The sequence below is a fragment of the Mus caroli genome, chromosome 1 (genome assembly GCF_900094665.2).
Source record: "Mus caroli chromosome 1, CAROLI_EIJ_v1.1, whole genome shotgun sequence".
Lineage (NCBI taxonomy): Eukaryota > Metazoa > Chordata > Mammalia > Rodentia > Muridae > Mus > Mus caroli.
Window position 1 is genome coordinate 127,444,860 of NC_034570.1, and position 22,896 is coordinate 127,467,755.

General features: G+C 51.0%; 1 protein-coding gene across 8 annotated transcripts; it reads left to right on the top strand.

Annotated features, from left to right (window-relative positions):
- The first annotated feature begins 520 nt into the window (after positions 1 to 520).
- Tnnt2 (troponin T2, cardiac type) lies at positions 521 to 16,253 on the top strand. 8 transcript variants are annotated; one of them, XM_029478208.1, is made up of 16 exons: positions 522 to 656; positions 5,051 to 5,098; positions 5,974 to 5,984; positions 6,084 to 6,095; positions 9,570 to 9,659; positions 9,925 to 9,960; positions 10,732 to 10,765; positions 11,715 to 11,778; positions 11,988 to 12,104; positions 12,813 to 12,890; positions 13,344 to 13,454; positions 14,373 to 14,381; positions 14,705 to 14,814; positions 15,343 to 15,433; positions 15,687 to 15,727; positions 16,019 to 16,253. In XM_029478208.1, the coding sequence occupies exons 1-16, from the start codon at positions 583 to 585 to the stop codon at positions 16,062 to 16,064; spliced, it is 972 nt and encodes a 323-aa protein (XP_029334068.1). In that variant the 5' UTR covers positions 522 to 582; the 3' UTR covers positions 16,065 to 16,253. The 8 variants fall into 8 exon arrangements, with proteins under 8 accessions (XP_029334071.1, XP_029334068.1, XP_029334070.1 ...); XM_029478197.1 differs by having other exon boundaries at positions 549 to 656; positions 5,047 to 5,098; XM_029478211.1 differs by lacking the exon at positions 14,373 to 14,381 and having other exon boundaries at positions 521 to 656.
- The last annotated feature ends 6,643 nt before the right edge of the window (positions 16,254 to 22,896 follow it).

Sequence of the window (22,896 nt, forward strand, 5' to 3'; positions counted from 1 at the left end):
ATTCTTGGGTAACTTCCTCCAGCCACTGGAGGCTACTTCTGTGAGGATGACATAGTGTGTGGCCTTGGGGCTCATGGAGAAGACTAGATACCCTCACCAAGGCCTGCAGAGGCCATTTAGCTCATGAGAAGCAGCCAGCAGCCCAGAGGACATCTTTACCCCCAGCCTCATTTCCAACAGAGTTCTTGTCCTTTGTTCTCTAGGGCCTGGCTCAGAGGCTCATGAAGTGTCTCTGAGGTTGACTTCTGCCCTCAACTCTGCTCCCAGCTTGCCCTTCTGGGCCTGGGCTCCTGGCATCTGCTTTATCGGGATTCTCAAGAGGGACAGCTGGTTTATGTTACAAGCCTGTTCCCTGCATATCTGCTCTGGTTTTAAATAGCTTTATCTGAGCAGCTGGAGGACCACATGAGCTTATATGGTGTGGGGTACTTGTTCTTTTAGCCCTGTGCCGGGCACCTGCCAAAATAGCAGCCAACACCCCCCATTGTGTCGTCCCCCCCCCCATCTCCTGCTGCACATTCCTCCCTCCTCGGGGCTTGGCTCACAAGGCCCCAGCCCACATGCCTGCTTAAAGCTCTCCCCATGCCCTGCCCTCAGCCAGTCCCTGCTGAGGCTGAACAGATACCTCAAGACCTGTGTGCAGTCCCTGTTCAGAGGTAAGACAAGGGGAAGCTTTAGGAAGGGACAGAGGTCAGTGGGAGAACATGAGGGATTTGGTCCTGATATCTCTCCTTAGTCTTTTGCTTGTGTCCACCCTGAGTGGTTACCAGGAAATCCATGGCCCTTTCTAGAGAGGATGACACCTAGCTCCACGTTCTGAGTGGCTGTTTCCAGGACGGACTCTAACCTGAGTGCTGGGGAGGGGGAGTGCTTGCATTCTCGACGGGAAGTGAGATGGAGGTCCCGATCTGACCCTGAAGATACTCTGTGGTTTCAAAGTCTTGACTAGATTGCTTTCCCTCCCAAGACCTTATTTTATTTATGAGTAGAGTAGCCTAGAGCATTGCTGGGCCATTAAATACAACAGAACTGTAACCAGTTGGATTTCTCAGATTTAGGTTAAGGACTACCCAATCCTTTTTTTTCTAGAGGCCCAGAGAGCAGGGTAAGACCGTAGCTATATTAGCTGTAGGAGTCTAGCTCTCATGTCCAGGAACAAAGATGCTATCCTAGAAGCACTGAGAAAGGAGAAATGTCCAGAGGCAGGTGGACCTGGTGACGCTCTTCCAAGGAGATGTCCCATCTCCACTGGGCTTCTGGGAGCGGGTGGGATTCCACTCCTGGAGGAGGTCTAGGGTGGCTAGTACTGGGGGGCCAGAGGTGGGGGGTGCAGAGGAGTCCATATCCGTTCCCAGGAGAGGCGGGCTAAGCTTGTCAACATTGGAAAGGTTTCCCTGGGACCCACTATGTCCCTGCCAGTGTGGCCCTTGCTTCACTCCAACCTGCCCTTAGGGATGGCTCTTGTTCAGAGCCTTCACATTGTAGGTTGCTTTTCTGACTTCTGGGATAGTGAGGGATTGTTCAGGACGTAATTGCTTCGAGTGTAAGACATTTCCAGCACATTCCACAGGGAGTCTGGCTGGGAAGCCACCTGACCTCTAGGATTGCTCCTCTGCCCCTCTTCTCACAGGACAAGTCCTTTTCTCTGAGCAGAAGAATCTGAGGGGATCAAGTTGCCTTTGCCCCTCCCTTTTCCCTTCTACCTCAGCTCATGGGCTAACAGCTGGAGTTTTAGGAAGATCCCAGCTTAATGCTGTGGACACGGGCTGAGGGACAGAGCCTGTGGTCCTCAGACATGGCAAGGCCAGAATCTGAAGCTAAGCTCTTTTATAGGTAAAATGATTAAAGCTTCAGAGAGCTTAAGTGACCAGCTTAAGACCACACAGTAAAAGCTGGGCTTAAAACTCAGACCTTTTGATCCCCCAAAGAGTCGTCTTCTGGCTTCTGCTGTTTTTCTTTATTGCCCACGAAAGGTGACCCCTGTGGCTTGTTGTGAGGGTGGTCGGGTGGTAAGAAGGTGGTGAAAGTGCAAGGCCCTGGGGACATGCTCCTAGTTACCCCTCCAGCTCCCCCATCTCCTCCTATTTGGTAGCCCTCAGGTTCAGCATCCCCTTAATTCACCTGGCTTAGGTGTAGTCCTCTGTGGGAGCACTTCTTAGTGCTCTCAGTGCTCTTTTGGGATGCATTTCCTGGTGTTCCCACTTCTTCTCATCTGCCCCAGTGATTCTAAGCTTGTGGGAGGGCAGGAGAGAAGCCCGGGGGCAGCCACACACCTCCCCCTTCCAGAACATTCCCCTCATCCCCATCCCAGGCAATGGGCTCCTCCTCACAGGTTCTGAGAGCTCCCCCTGGGATCTGGACAAGGTGAGTCTACACTACCAGACTCCTGGACTCAGGAGTGGCCGTGCTCATCCCGAGGTCTACGTGGAGGTCATTTGGTATCCAAATCTTCTCACTAGAACACAGCTCCACCCACTGTTAAGACACCTCACACATTTGGCACCCCCCTTTTCACTATCTAAATATGGAGGATGGGGGCAGGTCAGGGTGACATGTTGCGTGGGGCTGCTGTCCGGAGTTCCACTTGAGCAGGGCCCCTCCCCACAGTCTCTGTCCTACTCCAGCGGAGGGAGCAATGTGAGGACTTGCTTTGCTTGTTTCCAGCTGAGCAGGCCTGGACCAGCCCCAAGCCGCAGTGAGTTCTGAGTCTGAGGCAGTCTCTACTTAGAGCATCTGGGAACTCCCGGCTTCCTGGACACCTGTCCGAGTCAAGGGCGGCCTCCTGCTGCCCATCAGTGTAACTAGCAGTGCGTTGCATCTCATGGATGTCTGTAGATGTGTACCTGGGGTCTCAACCCTCTTCTCTGCATTGGGATATATGTGGGAAGCTGGAGAAGGCAAGGGCAGGACCATCCATATCCCAGCCTTCTGTACTGGAAATGTGGGTCAGACTACAGGGGATGGCTTCAGTGTGGGCAGGAAGCAGGACACAAGAGAAAGACACAAGGGTGGTCCTGTCAATCACGTTGCTTCTACCGATCTTGAGTTTGTCACACTGTGGGCTTATACCCCACCCCCTGCCCCCTTTTTTTGTCAGGAAGATTATATTGCAAAGAACAAGGGGCGTTGTCAACATTTCAGTCAATGTGCTAGTGTCTTTGGGCTAGGCACTGAGATGCCTTCAGGACTTGGGTTATAATAAAACGGGGTGAGTTTGTACACCAGGTCTGGCTACAGCACTATCTCTAATCTTGACATTCTGTTGCATACACCACAGGGGAGGAGATATTTCCCAAAGGGAATTATGTTCTGGGAAAACATGACCTTTCCAATGTCATAGTCAAGGACACTAGGGAGGCAGCATTCAAAGACAGATGAATCTCATACCGAGACCTTACTCTTTCCACCTCTCCCCATGGCTTCTTGTGACTACAGAGTTCATACAACTACACTTGGCCATGTCTAAGCATCCGCTCATTCATATCTGCTGGATCCTCACAGGGTCCCTTAGCGGGCATGTCTGCACTCCATCATTAGAGAGAACCGAACCGAGGAGGTTCCTCTGTGCGGCAAACACACCAGCACCTCAGCAGCTAACAGAAGGGAGCCTGAAGCCACTGCTGTTCCTGCCACAGTTAAAGGAACATCTCCACCGGTTTCCCAGGGAAACCCTAAAGTTGGAATCTTTATTGAGATTCTGTGGACTATTATGCAGTTCTAATACAAAAGGGCCGGAGAGGTGGCTCAGCAACTAAGAACACATACTTAAGGATCCAAAGTAGGGTCCCAGCATCCAGGTCAGGTGGCTCACAGTCACCTGTAACTCCAGCTTTAGGGGCTCTGAAGTCCTCTTCTGAATGCACCTGAACTCATGTGCACACATACTCACACAGACACACATAATACAAATTTAAAAAAATAATCTAAAAAAAAAAAGATTACAGAAAATGTTTCTTGTGCCCTGTTGTCTTGCATTCCCTAGACAATAATAATACAACATTACATAGTGCAACATCAAAATTATATAATGTAATACACACAGTGTATAGTGACTGATTCAGTTTATATGCACTCCCAGACCACCCCACCCCCTGCATCACTTGTGTGGTGTTTGGGTTGAATTCTATACAGTTTTAACCCAAATATATTCATGTGATCATCCCTATAGCCAAGACCCACAAGGGAACCTGTGAGATGGCTCAGTGGTAAGAACACTTGCCACCAAACCTGACAACCCGAGTTCGATCTCTGGGACCTACAAGCTGGAAGGCGAAAATCAGCTGTCCTCCGACCTCCACACATGTTCTATAACATTCATGTGTGTGAACACACACACACACACACACACACACACACACACATTTTAAAAAGATTTATTTATTTATTACACATAAGTACACTGTCGCTGCACAAATACGTTTTTAAAAGGCCAATAAGGACCCCTTGTGTATATTTTTATTACCATTTCCACTTCTCTTGTGAGAGTCCCAATGACTTGCTCTCCATCTTTATAATCTCCCCATTTCAAGAAAGCTATCAAAGGAACCAGTCGCACAGCTGGAGGCATCCTGCGTATGACCGGTACAGTTGGCTTTTCTCATGAGGGCAGTAGCTTGAGAAAATCTAACAGTCATTTATCTCTTTTAATGGTTGATTTCCAATGCTGTGCAGGGCTCCAGTTCCTGCCACCAGTTTCCCAGGGGAGCTCTGTGCCAGGATGAAAATGTCCAGTGAGGGCAGAAATGGGGTGCTGTTCACTAGGACACTCTGCTCCCCTGGGAAGTGCAGAAACAATGACTAACATTTCTTTGAGGATTACAAACAGAAACATATGAAATCCAGGGTGGCATGCCTGCTCGGGGGCAGGGAACTGGGGAACACCAGTTGGCTGCCTTGCTGTGTGGTTCAGGTGTCACGATTGCTTCCTTGCAGAGGAAGAAACTAGCTTCCCACTAGTCACACAGTGGAGTCTAGCTAGGTGGAGAGGGCTCCTGTGGGAGGCAGCTATATCTTCTCACCTGCAGTGACGTTTTTCTCTTTCTGGAGGGAGAGCCGAGAGGATGTCTGACACCGAGGAAGTGGTGGAGGAGTACGAGGAGTAAGTATTGAGAGCATCCTGTCTCCTGTGTTGTCCCCTCACACCCACCCGTGAGCCATCCGCAGCTCTCATGCTGGAAGGAGTGGCCGTGCCTGTTTGCAGGATGGGGGATGGGATTTCTTCCCTTCCTTCCTATCTCTGTAGCTCTGATTAGCAGACCTCAGGCTGGGGACTTTGGGAATACACGACTCAGTTCCAGGGCCAACAGGGTCTTACTTTACTGCTGCGCTGGCCGCCAGGAGGCAAACTGAGACTCTGGGGCTGTTGAAACTGCCAACAGTTCAACAGCTCCCTGGAGGTCTCAGGTCACCCCACAGTGCCTGTCTATGGGCCTGTTCTGGAGAAGCCAAAGGTGACACAACAAGTATTCCATAGAGAGGTGTCCTCAGGGAGGTCACACAGATTCCCACAGAGCCTTCTTTCCCTTGGAGCTGCTGAGATAGGAACCACGAAGGACTTAGCAAAGGCATGGAACATGCAGATGTGGCACAGGAACTTGGGGAGGCAGAAGTGTGGAGAAGGTAGGCCTCACTTGACAGCATTTGGAGAGAGACTTGGCAAAGAAGAGCTTCCTAGAAAGGAGAACTGCCTGGGAGAGCTTAGAGGTGAGGTGAGAGGGAGAACTGGCAGGAATGCTGGACCCCAAGGTTGTTGACATAGAAGTTTGCTGGGGACAGTGGCAGATAGTGCTGGCTGAGAAGGGTGAGCCAGGCTGCCTTTGCAGGGCAGGGGCAGAAAACAGATGCCTTTTGAACAAGAAAAGGGGGCTGGCTGGCTTCAGGGAAAGGTCATTGTGTGGAGGTGTGTGTGTGTGTGTGTGTGTGTGTGTGTGTGTGTAGTGCTTTGGTACTGACAGCATCTTCTTTCATATCTAGGGAACAGGAAGGTAAGAGCTCAAGGGGATATCCACACAGATGCAGGACAGTCTGGCTGGAATCTGACTCACTCTCTCTTCTCTTTTGCCCTGGCCTTCTCTTATGAGCAGAAGCTGTGGAAGGTATGTTCCTTGGGCAGGTGGGGAGCCAGAGAGGAGTATCAGGAGGCCAGTGTTTCTGGGAAAACAGTTTGTCTTAAAAATTAGAAAAGATAAGCACCATTAAACAAACATATAACCACAATGCATGAACTGGTCCAAGAACATCCCATTTACTGTTTTCTCAAATGTGATTCTGAATCTGAAAGTGCTACGTTAATCAGGACATGAAGCTTTATTGCAACCTGGCTAAGTTCCATCTTGCTGTCCCCTGCTCTAGGATATGATGACATGCCACCCTCCTTGGCGTGGGCTCTTCTCTCTCTCTCTCTCTCTCTCTCCCCTTCCACCTGTTCTTCCAGGCCACAATCCACAATGTCCCTGTGACTCCTGGCTTCTTCACCACTGGCAAGCTGGAGCCTGGCTTTCAGTGGTTTGGCAAAAGCATATCATATATGGACAGAAGGAAATGGGTCTTTGAAGATCCAGGCACTGTACCTCCCCATTTTTCACGCCTTCTGGTTAAAATGGGGAGCCTCTTGCTTCTTTAAGCCTGTCCTGAGTTATGTGGCCACACAAGAGGCAGGAGCAGAAAATGCCCACAAATGCCATGTCTGGTTTTCAGGAGCCATTAGAAAGATCGCTCACCCTGGTCCATCTAGCATTCATACCACTGAGCTAAATCTCCAAACCATGGCTTTTCAATCCTCCTGCCTCAGTTTCAGTGCTGGGCTATTAGGCATGAGCCATGAGCCACCATGTCCAGCTTCAGAAATGTATTTTGGATCAAGAGCTCAGCTGCCTGTATCCTCCTCTGTAGCAGGGACCCTGCCTGCTGGGGTTCTTTTACCTTGGAGGTTTTCCCTGCAAATGGCAGGAGGGTCTGGGTGGTAGGGTTTGACAAACAGACTTGAGTCAGATTTGTAACCTCCAGCCTGGCTACTACACACAGTTGGATCTTTCTGGGAGCTAAAGAACATCTCATTGAAGCCCTTACAGCTTTTGCAAGTTACCTTGCTTGCCCTGAATGGCCTGAGGCAGCCCCTCTGGCTCAGAAGGGAAAGGTCCAGATGAGTGGCCGAAACTGATAGGACAGATAATCCTACGAGTCTTGTTTCTAGGGGAAAGGGTCTTCCCATCGCTGTTAAGCAATTCCTTAACCAGAGATTTGCATCACGAACAACGGGGAAGTGGTCAGGCTCCTCAGATTATGAGCCCAGGCCTTCCAACAGCCCATGCCAGCTCCCTTAGTATGGCCCCCAGTGGGACTTTCCTACCCCTGATTCTGGGAATCGGTAGATGTTCTGTGGGACAGTCCAAAAACTCAGAGCAGGAATGTGGGGGAACTTGGAGGGGGAGTCAAATCTTTTCCTATTCTCCCTGATACTGGGGTCTGCCATTTCAGTGAGAGAGAAGCCAGGGCCTGTAGCTGGGGCGCTTCTCTCTCAATGCTTTCAGTTGCCAGGCATGCTAAGATGCTCCATCCTCAGTAGTGGTTGGCAGGCGATGGTCCTTGAGGCTCAGGCAATGTCACGAGGAGTGAGGCTGCCCTATTGCTTGAATGTTGACTTGTGAATCAGAGTTCAGGCCTAACTCTGAGCTGGTTGTGGTCTGCGCTGCTGCCAGGCTTTGCACCGCACACTAACCTGTTCTGCTTGCTCCCTTTGCTGTCGCCACCGCCACCTCCTGCACCCGGAAGAGGAAGACTGGAGCGAAGAAGAGGAGGACGGTAGTACAGCTTTCCCTGTCCCGTGCTTGTCCCTGCTTTCCTGCTCCTCCTGGGCTCTGGGCTTAGGCTAGGGAGACCAACAACTTCAGAGGGCCAGGACCCTAGGACCCCTCACCCATTCCCTCTTTTCCTTCTGGGAGGGAAGTGGGAAGGATCTGGGCTATCCTGTCTTCCCACCTGCTCCACATATGGTCACAGAAGGATTCCTGTGGCAGGAACAAACCCCAGCTGCTCCACTGCTCATGTCAGTGTTCATGTGGGGACCTTCCCTGTTTTGCCTAAGGCAAGGTAGGGCTCTGGGGACAGAGTCATTGAAGAGTATCAGAAAAGTCTAGAAATAGCCAGAGCAGAAAGGACATGATGTCAGCTTTCAGATGTGTTCTGCTGAGAGGTGGGGTGAGGCTGGGCTTGCTTCTGGGGCTAACAGGAGGCGAGGAGAGACAGAATGGGGCTTAATTTTAGGACTGGTTTTCCTACAGTGATGTCCAGGGAGGCCCTAAGTGTGACCTGTTCCTTGGGCTTCTAAATGACCACTGGGCACATGGCACGTGGCACAGAAAGATGAAACTTAAGGTTAATGGGAGAAGTGGTGGCCTAAGGGTGGACCCCATAGCTGGCCACCTTCCTCTACTCTTATGCTACCTGACAAACCTCCTGGAGGGATGAAAGAAGAGGTACCCCAGGACTTCAGTGGGGACCCAGTCCTAAGAAAGGAGGGCAGAGACGATGAGGCAGTTGGGGGTGGAGGCCCTCTCTCCTCTGATGGTTCTTTCTGTCCTGAGGTGTTTTCTTCTCCCTCTGCCAAGGGGCCACCACTTGTCAGTCTATCAATCACTGAATGTTACAAGCACTTCCGCCAAGCTGAGTCATGGTCTGGATGGCATCCTGTCTCCCTAATCTGTCTGTCCCTTCAGAATGTTGGGAGAGGCGGGGTCCATCCACATCCTGTCAAGCAAATGATGAAAATAGAAACTGCTGGCAACCTTCTGGGTAGCACATCTCTCTAACTATTGGACATTTCATCCGCCCGCACAACCTCTGCTGGGTTTGGAAGAAGGACTTGAAGAGACACCGGATTCACAATGGACTTTCCCTAGCACCTCAGTTTAGTCAGGACCTGTCCTGTGATGCCAGCACCTCTGGGGTGAACAGTTGGGGAAGACGATGGATTTCTGTCACCAGGAAGGACATGGGGGAAGCTAGTGCTAAACTGGACAGAAAGAGGCTAGACAGAACTTCACCCCAACTAGTCCCCAGCTGTGAATCTTGATGTCCTCCGTCACTGGTGTTTCCCACCGCCACACCATTATATATTATCTATGTATATAAAGTGTTTCTACACTAGGGAAGACCCAGCTCAGATTTCCAAACTCTCAGGGAGGCAAATTGACGGGTACTTACCAGTCAGATGGGACCCTTCTGTTGGGTTTCGCTTTTCCTGCAAAGGAGCAGACAGGGAACTCTGGGGCACTGACTTACTTGGGGGGGGGTGTTGAGGCATGGACGAGAGTGTAGATGAGTGGGTGAGAGGTTATAGGAATCTTTGCTTGCAGAACTAGTCCTGGGCTGGGCGTGGCTTTGTGCTCCAGTTTGAACCAGGAGCCAAACAGCATTCCTTCTGTCATTTGGGTCTGTGGCTCCCATATCATGTGAACCTGGATGTTACTGGCTCTGTTCCACCCTGCCCGATGTGATCTCTGTTCTGGGGGTGCTATCTGCACGTTGAGAGAGAGGCTCGGTTGTTCATGGTGTCTTTTTTACTTCTCCAGAGCAAGAGGAGGCAGTGGAGGAGGAGGAGGCTGGTGGGGCTGAACCTGAGCCTGAGGGTGAGGCTGAGACAGAGGAGGCCAACGCAGAAGGTACAGCCCAGGGTGAGGGGATGAGGGGCTAGGGGTAGTGTCTTAAGAAGTCGTCCAACAGGTGCTTGCTAGCTTGTGTGCCTGAGATCCCTGTCTGGGCTCGGGGGATGCAGCAGTCTGCTTTCTGGGTGATGATGGTCAATCCAGAGCTTCTTTTGTGGTTGACCCTACGAGCCAGCAGGATAGCCTGCCTGACCATGGGGAATGCTCTTGGGGGAATCTGAGTTGGAACAGGACCTCTGTTGATTGATCATGTTTTGTTTAGAGGTTGGTCCTGATGAAGAAGCCAAAGATGCTGAAGGTAAGTGATGCTGGCACACGAGAACTCCTCATAGTAGCCTTGGGTGAAACTGTGCCCAGGGATTCCTGTGCAACCAGAGGTTGTACAGGAAAGGGTTGGAAGGTAGAATTTGGTGGTACTTGCAGGGCTTGGGGGGACTCAAAACCTTTGTCTTCATCTCAGAGAAGTAGCCTTAGTGTCCAATAGGAGAGAGACCCGGTGTCTAGCCCCTGCTCTCAGAAGTAACAGTCACACCTGACACTCCTGGTACCCAGGCAATGCCAGTGAGGATTGATGTTTGGAGGAACGACTTCCAAGACATGCATGGTCCATACTGTGGCATCATGGTCCCTGTTAGTCTGCAGCCTCTGTCAGTTGTTTCCAGTCACACCTAAGGCAGAGGGACAGCCAACCAGGCCTTGGAATTATGCCCACTAACTCCCTTGGCTCTGTGGCCACCAGAAAGTCCAAGGTACAAAACATTGGGCAGGCCTGAGAGGGGTTCTAGGTGACCTTCCCATAGGACTGTGCATTACTACAAAATCTGAGAAGCAATCTTCCTAACCCAGAACAGGCGAGTGTCCTGGGCCTATAAACACAGCCAGTCATTCTCTGCGACCTCACATCCAGGTCACCTTCATGCTTGTTGGTGATTATGGAAGTCCAGATTTACTAGACCTGGGAGAGACTCCCTGAGCAGATGGGGAGACAGAGGCCCATAGGTGCCCAGCTCAGGGTGGAGCTGGCAGTACTCAGGCTTTCTGACCCCATACCTCCGTCTCTCTCCTCCAGAAGGTCCAGTAGAGGACACCAAACCCAAACCCAGGTGAGTGGAATGCACCTATTATGGTAAGGCCCTGAAGGCAGAGGCCGGTGAGGGAGGGTGACCAGGAAGCGACAGGAGTGCATGTGCGCATGCGCAGGCGCTGTGGTTGGCTCAGACTTCCACCGGAAGTTGAACAGGTTGAATTACACCAAGGGAGGAATGGGAGCTGAACGTCGCCTTGACATCACTACCAATTATTTATACTAATATGGACAGAGAGGTACATTCATCTACAGAGTGGGGAAGGGCTAGTCATGGCCTTGGACAGACACATTATCTATTCCACAGGATGACTTTCCTCTTTGTTGGGGTGGGACCGAGGAGAGAAGCGATGTAAACTTCAGGGAGCCAAGCAGTGAAATTATGTTATGTCCTAGGCACGACAGCTTCAGGGAACTGCAAAAGGACAGAGCAGGGCAGCTTTATCTCATACCTGGAACCACATCTGGTGGCTGTGAGTGGGGCCATCGGGACAGGGAGCATTTCCTTCTTGGCAGTGTTTATCCTGCCAGCAGATGGCGCTTTAGGACCCTACTGGCCTTCAGTGGCCCATGCCGATCATAGCTCTGTTAGTCCCCTGTGCTGGCTGCTTTGTGTATCCTGGAGCATCTTCTTTTAGCTAAAGGCCCACGAGCATATGAGGAAATCAAGGATCAGAGATCCACCTAGGGACGCCATCTTAGCTCCGCCCTTATGTTTTCTATCTGTGTAGTTTTAAGCCTTGGTTTTTCTAATGGAGGTCAGCACTGCCCCCTTCAGGGATCTAGTGAGAGGACAGATATGAAATTACCTCGGTGAATGTCTGAGCAAGTGAGGTAGACATTGGTGTGGACATTATGACAGAGGTGAACATTCCTGCTGGATAAAGTCCCCAGAGGCTCCAGGAACGCATAGTCCCTCATGTCCCCAGTTGCTCTGGTGACCCCTGACTCTCCATTCCTCTCTGCAGCAGGCTCTTCATGCCCAACTTGGTGCCACCCAAGATCCCCGATGGAGAGAGAGTGGACTTTGATGTGAGTGGTGGCTCTGGGTGGAGCGAGCCAGGCTGGGGTGGTGACCAGAGCTTTCATACAAGTGACAGAGTTCCTGATCTTGTGGGCTGCAAGCAGGCCGTTGTTGGCAGGATGGTTCAGGTTCAGGCGCTAAGCCAAGCCAGTACCTTTTGCATTGAGCCCACCCATTTCATGGGCGTGGTGGGCTCTCAGGCAGGCTCTCCCCTCAGGACATCCACAGGAAGCGCGTGGAGAAGGACCTGAATGAGCTACAGACTTTGATCGAGGCTCACTTCGAGAACAGGAAGAAGGAGGAAGAGGAGCTGATTTCTCTCAAAGACAGGATCGTATGTGCCACTCTGTCACAGTTTGCCCTGTCCTCCTTCCCCTGCAGCCCGCCTCAAGCTGCCAACCTGTTGGACACTGCTCTGCTTGGGCCCCTGCCACCTGCCTGTCACTGTGGGTGCTCCTTGCCAACAGGAACTGAACCTGATAAGTTCTGGCTCTCGCGGAGCCTAACCAGGCACTACTGGCTATGGACCACAGATGAGTCAAATGTCTGTGCTCTCCCTGTTCCTGACCCCATCAGTCAGAGCTGCCTCACTAACGTAGGGAGCATGGGATCAGCTTGTGGAATCCTAGATGATACTCAGAATTCCATTCTGAGAAGAGATTATTTGATTCCTTGTTTTTCTGCACCTAGCCACCTATTTTTCTCAACTGTGCATGCCAGTCATAAATCTCTGAGTGCAGAGGAGCTGCCAGGGCTGGGGCTGGGGCTGGGGCCAGAATATGAATATAGCCTTTGAGGGAGACAAGAGAAATCACTTGCCATTTCCCACAAAGTTGAGACAGCCTCTAGTGGGCTTTCAGGTGGCTGTCCTTACCTAGACAGGATACTCTTCTGGAGGTCCCATCTGCGATGGGCCACTTCCATCTGCACCCATGGGGCAGGCTGAGCACAGCATTTGGAGGAGGGACTACCTCTGGATTCCTGTACTGGATTCCTACCATTGCTCATGGGCACACATAGGAGTGTCTACCTTTCTCCCTAGGAAAAGCGTCGGGCAGAGCGGGCCGAGCAGCAGCGTATTCGCAATGAGCGGGAGAAGGAAAGGCAGAACCGCCTGGCTGTGAGTGACCCTAGCCCGGCCACTGAGCCCTCCCATCTCTCTTCACAGACATTGGTTCAAGTGGCAGCATTTATCACATCACATAAATCTAGGTCATTGACCCAGTGTTGACATCATACCAATGAACAGGACAGACAGGCCAGGGTCTCGTGTCCATGATTTTAAGACCCTCTAGCCCCCATCCCTTCCCTAGTGTAGGCTACATGGAGACTGAGGGCCTCTCAGCCTGAGGGCATGGTGGGATTTTATAGACATGAATCAAGGCTTCATTAACTCATTCATACAACAATTCATCTATCCATTCAATAGACTTCAGCATGCCCATCTTGTGCCAGAAGGTACCTCAAAGAGCTCCTTGTCCGGTGGGAAGAGAGCTGATCTCATTTGTAAGGAATACCCTCTCCATCCCCCACCCTTGCCATTGATCTATTCATTCCATCTCCATGACAACAGGAAGAGAGGGCCCGGCGTGAGGAGGAGGAGAACAGGAGGAAGGCTGAGGATGAGGCCCGGAAGAAGAAGGCTCTGTCCAACATGATGCACTTTGGAGGGTACATCCAGAAGGTAGGTGCAAAGCAGCATCAGGCACCAGGACACCCCAGTGTATCCTCAAGGCCACCTTTGCTTGGATCCATGAAGAAATTCCCAACCGCTGTGGCTGAAGTCTAAGGTCTGCTCATGCCTAGCCCCTGAGCTGTCTATCAGCCTGACCATGGCTTCAGTAGGAGGGCTCTGCTGTGTGTGACGGTTAGAACACTAATATGTCTCCAAATTCTGGCTCCCCGAAGGGACAACTGGGAGAATCTTGGGTCCTGGAGTCCATGCTCTGGCCTGCAATAACCTCCTTTTTTTCACGTGGCCCTTTTTTTCACTGCTTGCCCTGTAGCTTCCAAGAGACAGATGAGCTAACACGAAAAACATAAAAAGAGTGTGCTGCACAGATGTTGGGTGTTTTGCTTGTGGCCAGTCAGTTCCTCACGCCTACTAGATATCTCCTTTTCAAGGCTGAGCTCTGATTGATTTCTTTCTACTTTTTTTTTTTTTTTTTTGAGACAGGGTCTCACTGTATAGCCCTGGCTGTCCTGGAACTCACTATGTAGATGAGACTTGCCTCAAACTCACAGAGATCCATTTAACCTCTGTCTCCTGAGTGCTGGGATAAAGGCATGGGCTGCCATGCCCAGCCAAGCCTAATTTTTTTTTTGTATGCATGGAGGCATCAGAATATTTTGTTTTAGATATCCTAAGTCCCTACTTCTGCTGGTGTGTCTCTGTGCTAGCAGTGACCATGCCAGGCAAACGCAATCCAAACCACACTGTCCTAAGCCCCAGACCTATGCTTGGCATAGCAGGTAGTCTCTGCTGAGCAGTGAATCACTTTCTCCTTACTGTCTTCCTGTCTCTCACCCTGCTTCTCTCCGTATCTCTGTGGCGGTCTTGGTCTTTCTCTCTGGGTCTTTCTCTCATGGTTTCCTGGTTTAGCAAGCTCAGGTGGGTACAAACCTCCAGTCCTCTTCCTCCTCACTGTAGCTTTAGAGAGCCCCCTGGGAGGGGAGCACACCTTGTTCGAGGAGGAGTTGTGGGAGGAGGGAGTCTGGAAGGGTCTGGTAAGGCACCTAGGCCCCTTCCTTGCCCCTGCCTCATTTTCTCGGGGGCCAGGGATCCAGAAGCTAATGGTGTGTCATGCTGCTAAAGCAATAGGAGAGGAACCCAGTTTTCTGCAGATCTGGCCCTACTCCCCAGGGTCTTGGGAGGGTCAGGGGACAGGGAGGAATCATCTCTAACCAAGTGTCCCTGCTCACCATCCCCTTCAGACAGAGCGGAAGAGTGGGAAGAGACAGACAGAGAGAGAGAAGAAGAAGAAGGTTCTGGCAGAGAGGAGGAAGGCACTGGCTATCGACCACCTGAATGAAGACCAACTGAGGTGGGGACAGTTGGTTGGGTGGCCCCTGGCACTCTTCCTGAGTGAGATGGAAGGCACTTCTCACTGTAAACCGCCAGAGGGAGGCACTCCCTCACACATTTGCCAAGGCTCAGTAACTAGTGCTGGCACCAGGCCTCAGCAGGTCAGGCCTCCCTGTGAACTTTGGCGACAGGGAAAAGAGAACTGAGCAGGCCCTTTTCTTACCTGAGCTCCTGCTTGGCCACATCCACACGGGAGGTGGAAAAGCAGATCTAGATGCTCTGAGGGCTTCTCCTCAACTCCCAGCTCTCTGTTGTGGCAGCCCTTGGTGTCTGTCCCTGAACCCTGGGCACAGAAGCTAGGAGCCAGAATTCCAGAATGGTCAGGTCCAGAGCACAGGCTGGAGGTGGGCACCCTTTGCAGACCTAACTGTGCAAGGACAGGCTGGGGCCCGTGAAGGCTGAGTTAGGGCCAGGGTGAAAGCCAGCCAAGGCCACTCCAGACCTGTCTTCATTGTTCCTCACCTCGCTTCCATTGTGGCTCCTGCAGAGAGAAGGCCAAGGAGCTGTGGCAGAGTATTCACAACCTGGAGGCTGAGAAGTTCGACCTGCAGGAAAAGTTCAAGCAGCAGAAATATGAAGTGAGCTGTTCACTGGGCCTGTCCTGCCGTGCTCCTGGTTTGACCTAGTCCCTGCTACCGCTGACTCTCAGGCCCCTTTTCCCTGTCCCCATGCAATCCATGCACTGGTCCGTCTCCAACAGTGTTCTGGTACTTCCCTCCACCCTGTTTGTACCCTTGCTTCGACACTGAACCCCCTTCCTCCTCCCAGGCCTCCTTGAATGAGCCCCAACTTTATCATTTATCTTTCCTGCTTCCCCTCTCCCGCCCCCAGATCAACGTTCTGCGAAACCGGATCAACGACAACCAGAAAGTGTGAGTGTCTCTGGCCCTTCTCTTAGCACAATGCATCCCACCTCCCCTCTCCCCATCCTGTTGTCAGGGTTCTGACCCCAGCTTTCTCCTCTCTTTGAGTCACAGCTTCCTTCTTTCAGCCTTGAGCACAGCACCCAGTGCAGGGTGGGTTAGGGGGTCCAAGGTGGTTGTCATATTCCACCCCTGCTCAGGAATGCTCATCTCAACCCTTATCTCCCCTCCCCTGCCCGCTGTCCCATTGAGAACTGCTACCCCATCCTCCCATCTGATGGGTTCCTGTTTCTCCTGCAGCTCCAAAACTCGTGGGAAGGCCAAAGTCACCGGGCGTTGGAAATAGATGAAACTGTTCTCGTCAAAGCTGTGCCCCCTGCCTGTGTCCTTGCCCCATGCATCCCAGCTCTGGGTCCTCCTGGGCACCCAATGCAGACTCCTATTTGGAAAGTGGGAGCTGGCTTAGCTAGAAGCCAGTACTCTGCCTGACCCCTATGCCCACACTATGCCAGGAATAAAAAGCCAGCGCACTGCACGTATGGAATAGTGTTTCTCACCCGCCCCCCCCCCGCCCCCCCAGTGTCACAGGGAATCAAGACCCTTGTATCTGTCCAGCTCGGAGGAACTTATGCCAGTCTGGTCTTCTTCCCCACTCCCCCCAGCTGGAGAGAAGCCGATGGCCGAGTATCGTGCATACATTCTGAGAACAGGAGGGAGGTGCGGGCAGCGGGCAGTGGGTAGGGTTTATGTTTTAGCCTGTGAGAGTCACCAGGAATAGCATGCTGGGGAAGAGGGCTGTCACACAGGGAGGGAGCGTTCCCGCGTGAGTCATTTGCTGGTGAACAATGGAGCCTCTTTGAATGGTTGCTGTTTTCTTTTTCCTCCTGGCCTGGGCACTAAGAGCCCACTGTCTGAGGGGGCAGGGAGCCCTTGAGGGAGGAAGGAAGGCTGGTTTCATTGGGCAGCTGTTCAGGCTAGAGCTGCCAAGGGACTTGGCCTAGCTTGAGTGCCTCAGTTTCCCCTTTCCCATGATCTGCATGTCTTAAAGATCTCAGAGTGGAAAGGATAGCATGGTGGCATAGTTTCTGAGCAGGAAAGAGGACCCACCAGGGGTGGCAAAGCACCTGGTTCATCAGCTCCCTAGGACAATCCTCCGAGCGGGAAGGTTCTCCTGTACCACCCGGCCTTCCTCAGGCCTCCCTGCTGGAATCCCTTCTCCCGTTTTTTTCTTTGCTATCCATCAGCCTGTGAGTTTTGCCTCAGAACTTTGCCCGTGATCTCTGAGGCAAAGTAGACTCACCTCTAATTGCACTGAGCCCAACTTAAGCCCAACTTAGGCCTTCTAGTGCACACTGTTAGATGGATCTATTCCTACAGGAATCACCTACAGGAATCACTTGCCCTGCTCCCTGGCCACTGTACTGAGCTATTTATCTTGAGCTAGGAGCCCATAACAGACATTAACGACACAGGCATGGAAACTATAGGGCCCTAGGGGCTCAGCCTGTGGTCATGGCTTTGCTTGTTCATCCGTCTCTATTAGTTACTATTCTTGTTTGCTGTAACAAAATACCAGGCAGAAGCAACTTAAGAAAGAAAGGGTTCATTCTGGCTCACAGTTTAAACAACAGAGGGCATAGTCCACCACAGAGAAGAGCGTGAGGCTGCTAGCTCTTTCATGTCTTTGTGGATCAGGAAGTGCAGACAGCCTGGACCAGTGGTGGAGTGGACCCTATAATCCTCAAGTCCCACCTCCAGGGCCTCATGACTGCCAGTTAGGCCCCACATCCAGAAGGTTCCACAACCTCGTCATTGGAGGATGAAGTGTTCAAACACACAGGCTGGTGTGCAAGTGGGGTGGAGCCATGGGGGTGAGGGTGGGGCTGTATTTCACATCCAAACCATATCGCATCTATCCCTCAGTAGCTATGTCCTGAGCTCTGACTATATGCTGGACTCTGTGGGTCACAAAGAGGCTGCGATGGGTATCAGAGGAGCAGATAGGGCCTCCCGTGGCCATGGCAGGCAGGAGTGCTTTTGGAGGAAGGTGTATCTAGTGAGCCCGAGTGGGAAGAAGGGGAAATCACTGAGAGATCTGTGTATGTATGGAGGGCGGGAGGGTTTACAAGTCTTAGAAGCAGGAGGCAGCCTGTTCCCTTGCTCTGAACTTTCCCCATCCCCAAAACCATATCTTTTCTCTTAAGGTTATCTGGGTGTTGGGAAGTTTTTTGTTTGTTTTGTTTGTTTGTTTGTTTGTTTTTCCTTAAATGCTCACCATTTCTTTGTAGTGAGGATATTTGTCGTGGGCTTTTATCTGTAGTAGTTCCCACACCCCAACTCCAGTCCACAGTTTTCTTTCCGTTATTATCATCAGTCACCAGGAAGTGTAAACACAAGTAGTTCAAAAAGGTGGAGGGAGGGGCAAAAGAGAATGGGGGACATCCAAATAACTTTTTATTCCTACATATTAGTATTATGGTCCTATTTTATTATTACTTACTTTGCTAGCCTTTTGCTGTGCCAAATTTATAACTGAAACTTCAGCACGTGTAGGAAAACCATCACATATATAGGTAGGGCCTTGGTTTTAGGTAGGAAAGGTCTTCCCTCAAAAAAAAAAAAAACAAAAAACAAACAAACAAACAAAAAATGGAGGACTGGCTGGGCAGTGGTGGCACTCGCCTTTAATCCCAGCACTTGGGAGGCAGAGGCAGGTGGATTTCTGAGTTCAAGGTCAGTCTGGTCTACAGAGTGAGTTCCAGGACAGCCAGGGTTACACAGAGAAACCCTGTCTCGATAAACCAAACCAACCAACCAACCAACCAACCAACCAACCAACCAACCAACCAACCAACCAACTAACCAACCAAACAAACGGAGGACTGATATAATTATTATTATACATTATTATTAACTGGCAGGGCCTAAGAACTTATCTGCCCTCTGCCCTCTGCCCCAGTCTCCCAGTTTCCCTATCCTCTGCTTCTGTTAGCTCCAGTCTTCTTGGCTCTATATCTAAGTGAGACCTTAACAGCATGTGTGCCTGTGCCTGGCTTATTTAGCTGGCATAACGTCCTCTAGGTTTATCTTACAGGCAGGATCTCACATGTGCCCAGTTCCTGGCCCCCATGGAGGCCTGAACAGTCATCAAGTGGAACGTAACAGACTAAACTGAATTCTGGCTCTAATCTAGAGACCTGATGTCCATGGTCTTTATGAATCATGAAGCATTCACTAATATGTAGCTCTAAAGGAGATAGCCCTGTTCCATCTCACTCATGGAGGAGATAGCGCAAGAGAGTGTCAGAGCCAGTGAAGGAAGCCCTTCTAAGTTCAAGAGACAAGGGTATGCATTGAGGCCAGGTGGCCTTTCACATTACCCCTGCTATCCCTAAGGAACAGGGGGACCATGGATGTGTACTCCGAAACACTCAGATCTCCAAGCACAAGCATACACCCTTGTTTTATCCATTCCATATGTTGCTCTTGTGTTCATCATGGAACTGGGTCTAACACCAGAGGTGCAAGGATGGCCAAGACTGGACTGGGTCTCCTTAAGGGTTGGGGCGGGGGGAAGCCAGGAAGATGGGGATGGGGGGATGTACACTTGACACCCCGAATTTTGCATGCATATCTTTCTTGTACATCCCTGGGAACAAACCTCTCTACCTCCCTAAGTTCCCATCTCAATCTACTATGGACTCCTGACCTCTTACTTCAAGGAGTTCAGTGCCCTGTGTCTGCTCACATGGCCCGCGTGGTCCTGGGTTGGGGTAGTAGGTCCCTTGCTCCATCTTGCGAACAGATTTGCTCCCAGACAACCTTATGTCTTGGGCAGAGCCCCTGCCTACTGTGCTCACTTTAGAGGCGAGACAACTAAGAACTGGTGTCTCCTGGGCTCCACTTACCTTGAGGTCAACTCTTGAAGCTGCAGACCCATGCTCTGGACCTAGAACTTGTCAAATCCTGGTTTTGCCAAGTCCTGACTCTGGGAAGGGAACTTTGGGCGAGTTCTTGCTGTTTCTGTTCCAGAGTTTCCCTATCTACGGGGGGGCGGGGGTGGCTATGAGGGTTGACTGCAATCATCTGTGGAGTAGTTAGGGGTGATTGCGGCACAGTCAGCCTTAGCCACTGCTGCTGCTGTTCTGGTTATCAAACGCGGTCAGTCTCTCTGGGGGGCTCAAGGTTTGGAGAAATCAGCTTACGACTGTTTTGTCGCACCTGGGAGTTTCCTCCCTGGCCAGACTGTGGAAGCGGAACTGGGCAGTCCTTGCTGCTCAGGTACAAGGTCAAGCTTGTCCCCAGCTGAGCTTGCTTTTAGGTAGGGTTCTACATCTGAGTGTGGAGCAGTTTCTGGGAAGGATGAGACAAAAATCTCAGCTTTCTTGGGTCCATCCTGGTGGGGGATGGTGCTCAGGTTGGGGTTCAGAGTCAAGCCCTCTGAAAGGTTTCACTTGGAGTTGGGGATAGCTGAGATTGGAGGGGAAAGCAAGCTGGACTCCAGGTATCTACAGAACAGCCACTGGCACTTGCCCTGCAGAATGTGACCTCTCTGGGAAAGTTCAGCCTGCCTGGTAATCCTACCAGGAGGGAGATGGGGTAGGGGGGAGGAGAGGGGATGCTGCCACCCATCCAGGTCAGTTCACGCCCTCTCTGCACATGGGCCTTGCAGGTTGAGGAGCACCCAAGCCTCCCTAAATGTAGCGCCTGGGCCAGAGTTGTATACTCCTGTGAACTAGCTTGGGGGTAGACCTGGGTCAGGATGCAGAGCTCAGTCAAGGGACTAAGCTTCCATTGCCTCTCTCCTGAATTCCCTACCCTGGACCTGATGGCAGCCGGGGGAGGAGGGGGGGTTGGGTGGTGGTGGTGGTGGTGGTGGTGGTGGTGGTGGTGTGGTTCAGCGAGGGAGGCCAGACTGAAGAGGGAGCTCAGGAGTCACAGAATGCACAGACTCAGCCAGGTAGTAGGTGGGTGGGTGGGGCAGGGCCCATTATAGCTCATTCCTACGTCTTGGCTTACTGAAGGGTTTGTGGATCACGGAGTCACTGTTTAGGCCTGTCATCTTACTTTCTAGTAAGAAGGGGTCAGCCTCCCCCTCCCCCATTCTTTTAAAACATTTTTAAAAAATTACAGTGTGTGTGTGTGTATATGTGTGTGTGCGCGCGTGCAAGTGTGTGAAGATGTGTGGATATCAGAGAACAGCTTGCAGAAGTCAATTCTCTTCTACTGTGAGGGTTCCAGGGATTCATCTCTGGTCTTCAAACTTGGCTCAAGAACCTTTCCTTGCCGAGTCACCTTGTAGCTCTCTTTACCCCTTTTTACTCTCTCTTGCCTCTGCAATGCTCTTCTTAACCCCACTGTTTCTCCTTCCCAAGCTCACTCTGCCCATCTCTCTAGGCTGTGGTCAGTCCCTGTTTCTCTGGCCATATCTTTAGTGCTTCCTTTATGGTTCCCCTGGAGAGACCTCAGATTCTTCCCACCGAGGACTTTTCCACGCTGTGATTCCCTGAAGTCAGCTTCGGGTGCCCTGCTCAAGCCTCCCTCCCTAGCTCCACCCACCAGCTCACCCCAGGTTCTCAGCCTCCACCCCAACAGTGACAGGAATTTAAATTGCTCTCAATTGAAGACTCAGGAGAAAAATGTTTCCACACTTGTGCAAAGCACCCAGGCCCTGGGGAGTGGGTGTGTATTTGTCGTCCCACCCCGCCCCGCCCCTACTCCACCCTGTGGCTCCACATTCAGCCCTGGCCAGGACCGCAGCAGCCACACCTTAAACTCATGCCAATCTCAAAGTAGTTTCCTCTGAAAAGTCAGGCCTGGGCAACGTAGAACCTGGGCCAGGCAGGGCTGCTCTTAAGGAAAGCAGTGGGCAGGCGGAGGGGTGGGGAGGTTCCCAGACTGAGACCTGCTGAGTTTGTGCTGGGCCAGCAGAACAGAGTGGCAGGTGTGAAGGTCTGTGCAGGATGAATCCTCTCACCTCATCCACTTCCCACCCACCATGCCCTGCCAACTCCCCAAAGAGGCCGGCAACTGGGATGAACATTTTTGGGGAATGAACAAAAGTGTTTTTCCTTGAGAATTTGACTCAAGGGACCCTTTAGTCTGGTGACTTTGGCCCACATAAGGAATGAGGGAGTGACTGTTGAATTCCCCTGAGGCACAGGGGATAGCTATGAGCTATGGATAATCCTAATAAATAATGTTATTCCCCATGGATTGGGTGTCTGTAGTGTGCCAGGCACTGTGTGTTATGTAAACTCTAATTACAATAGCACACAAAGTTAGGTCCTACATAAATAAACCCATTTTACACACAGGGGAATTGAGCCCCAGAGAGGCTGGGTGACTGACTCATCCTGTGTCACATAGGGCAGGGATTAGTTTTATAATGATTGCAGATAGGATCATTTTTATTATGATTTTAATTATTTGCACGACACATTTTCTATATATCTGATGGGGACAAAGAAACATATATTTTCAAGAGGATACTTTGTATTCTAGCCAACAGCTATTTGAATGATTTCTGATTGTGCAAAGCAAAATACATGCACATCAATCCTTGTAATAGGAAAATTTTGTGTGAAATGGTGGTACAAATCTCTCAGTTGGAAACCTTGGTCACTCTCTGGCCAGTCAGATGTTAACACTGTTGTCAGTCAGGCTACGGCTTATGAATTAAAGTCCTTTTCTCACTTAGTTGTGGCTGGTAAGTCCCTCTTCTTCTTACATAGACTCGACCTTTCTTGCCACCAGAGCCCTAGCTCATTCATAGATCCCCAGGCCTCACCAAACAGATAGAGTGACTATGGAAGTTATTCTCACAGTAGGCAGCTGGTATAGAACTTGATTGGTGGACATCAAATATTAACATGATTGGAATGTATGGTAAAACAGACATTATCTTTTGCAGTTGTCAGGTCCTGTAATAAATCAAAGTGGTAGCTTTTTTATATAACAAACATTTCCATCTTGTAGCTCACAGACTGCGTGTGTCCCAGGAAAGCGATAGGCATGATCCACTGCATTTGTAGACAACAACAGCCTCTCACTCTGTCTAAAGGTGTTCTTGCTTTAGAAGAATGTTTCTCTTAAAAGGTCACGTGGCCAGGCATGATGACATGCACCTTTAATATCAGCACTCAGGAGGCAGAGGCAGGCTTGGTCTACAGAGCAAG

What these genes read in the sequence shown, in the direction of transcription:
- Tnnt2 (XM_029478208.1), top strand. Translation starts at nt 583, where the DNA reads ATGCCCTGCCCTCAGCCAGTCCCTGCTGAGGCTGAACAGATACCTCAA. An exon ending in CTGAATGAAGACCAACTGAG is followed by an intron (nt 14,815 to 15,342) that starts GTGGGGACAGTT and finishes TGGCTCCTGCAG; the next exon opens with AGAGAAGGCCAAGGAGCTGT. An exon ending in ATCAACGACAACCAGAAAGT is followed by an intron (nt 15,728 to 16,018) that starts GTGAGTGTCTCT and finishes TTTCTCCTGCAG; the next exon opens with CTCCAAAACTCGTGGGAAGG.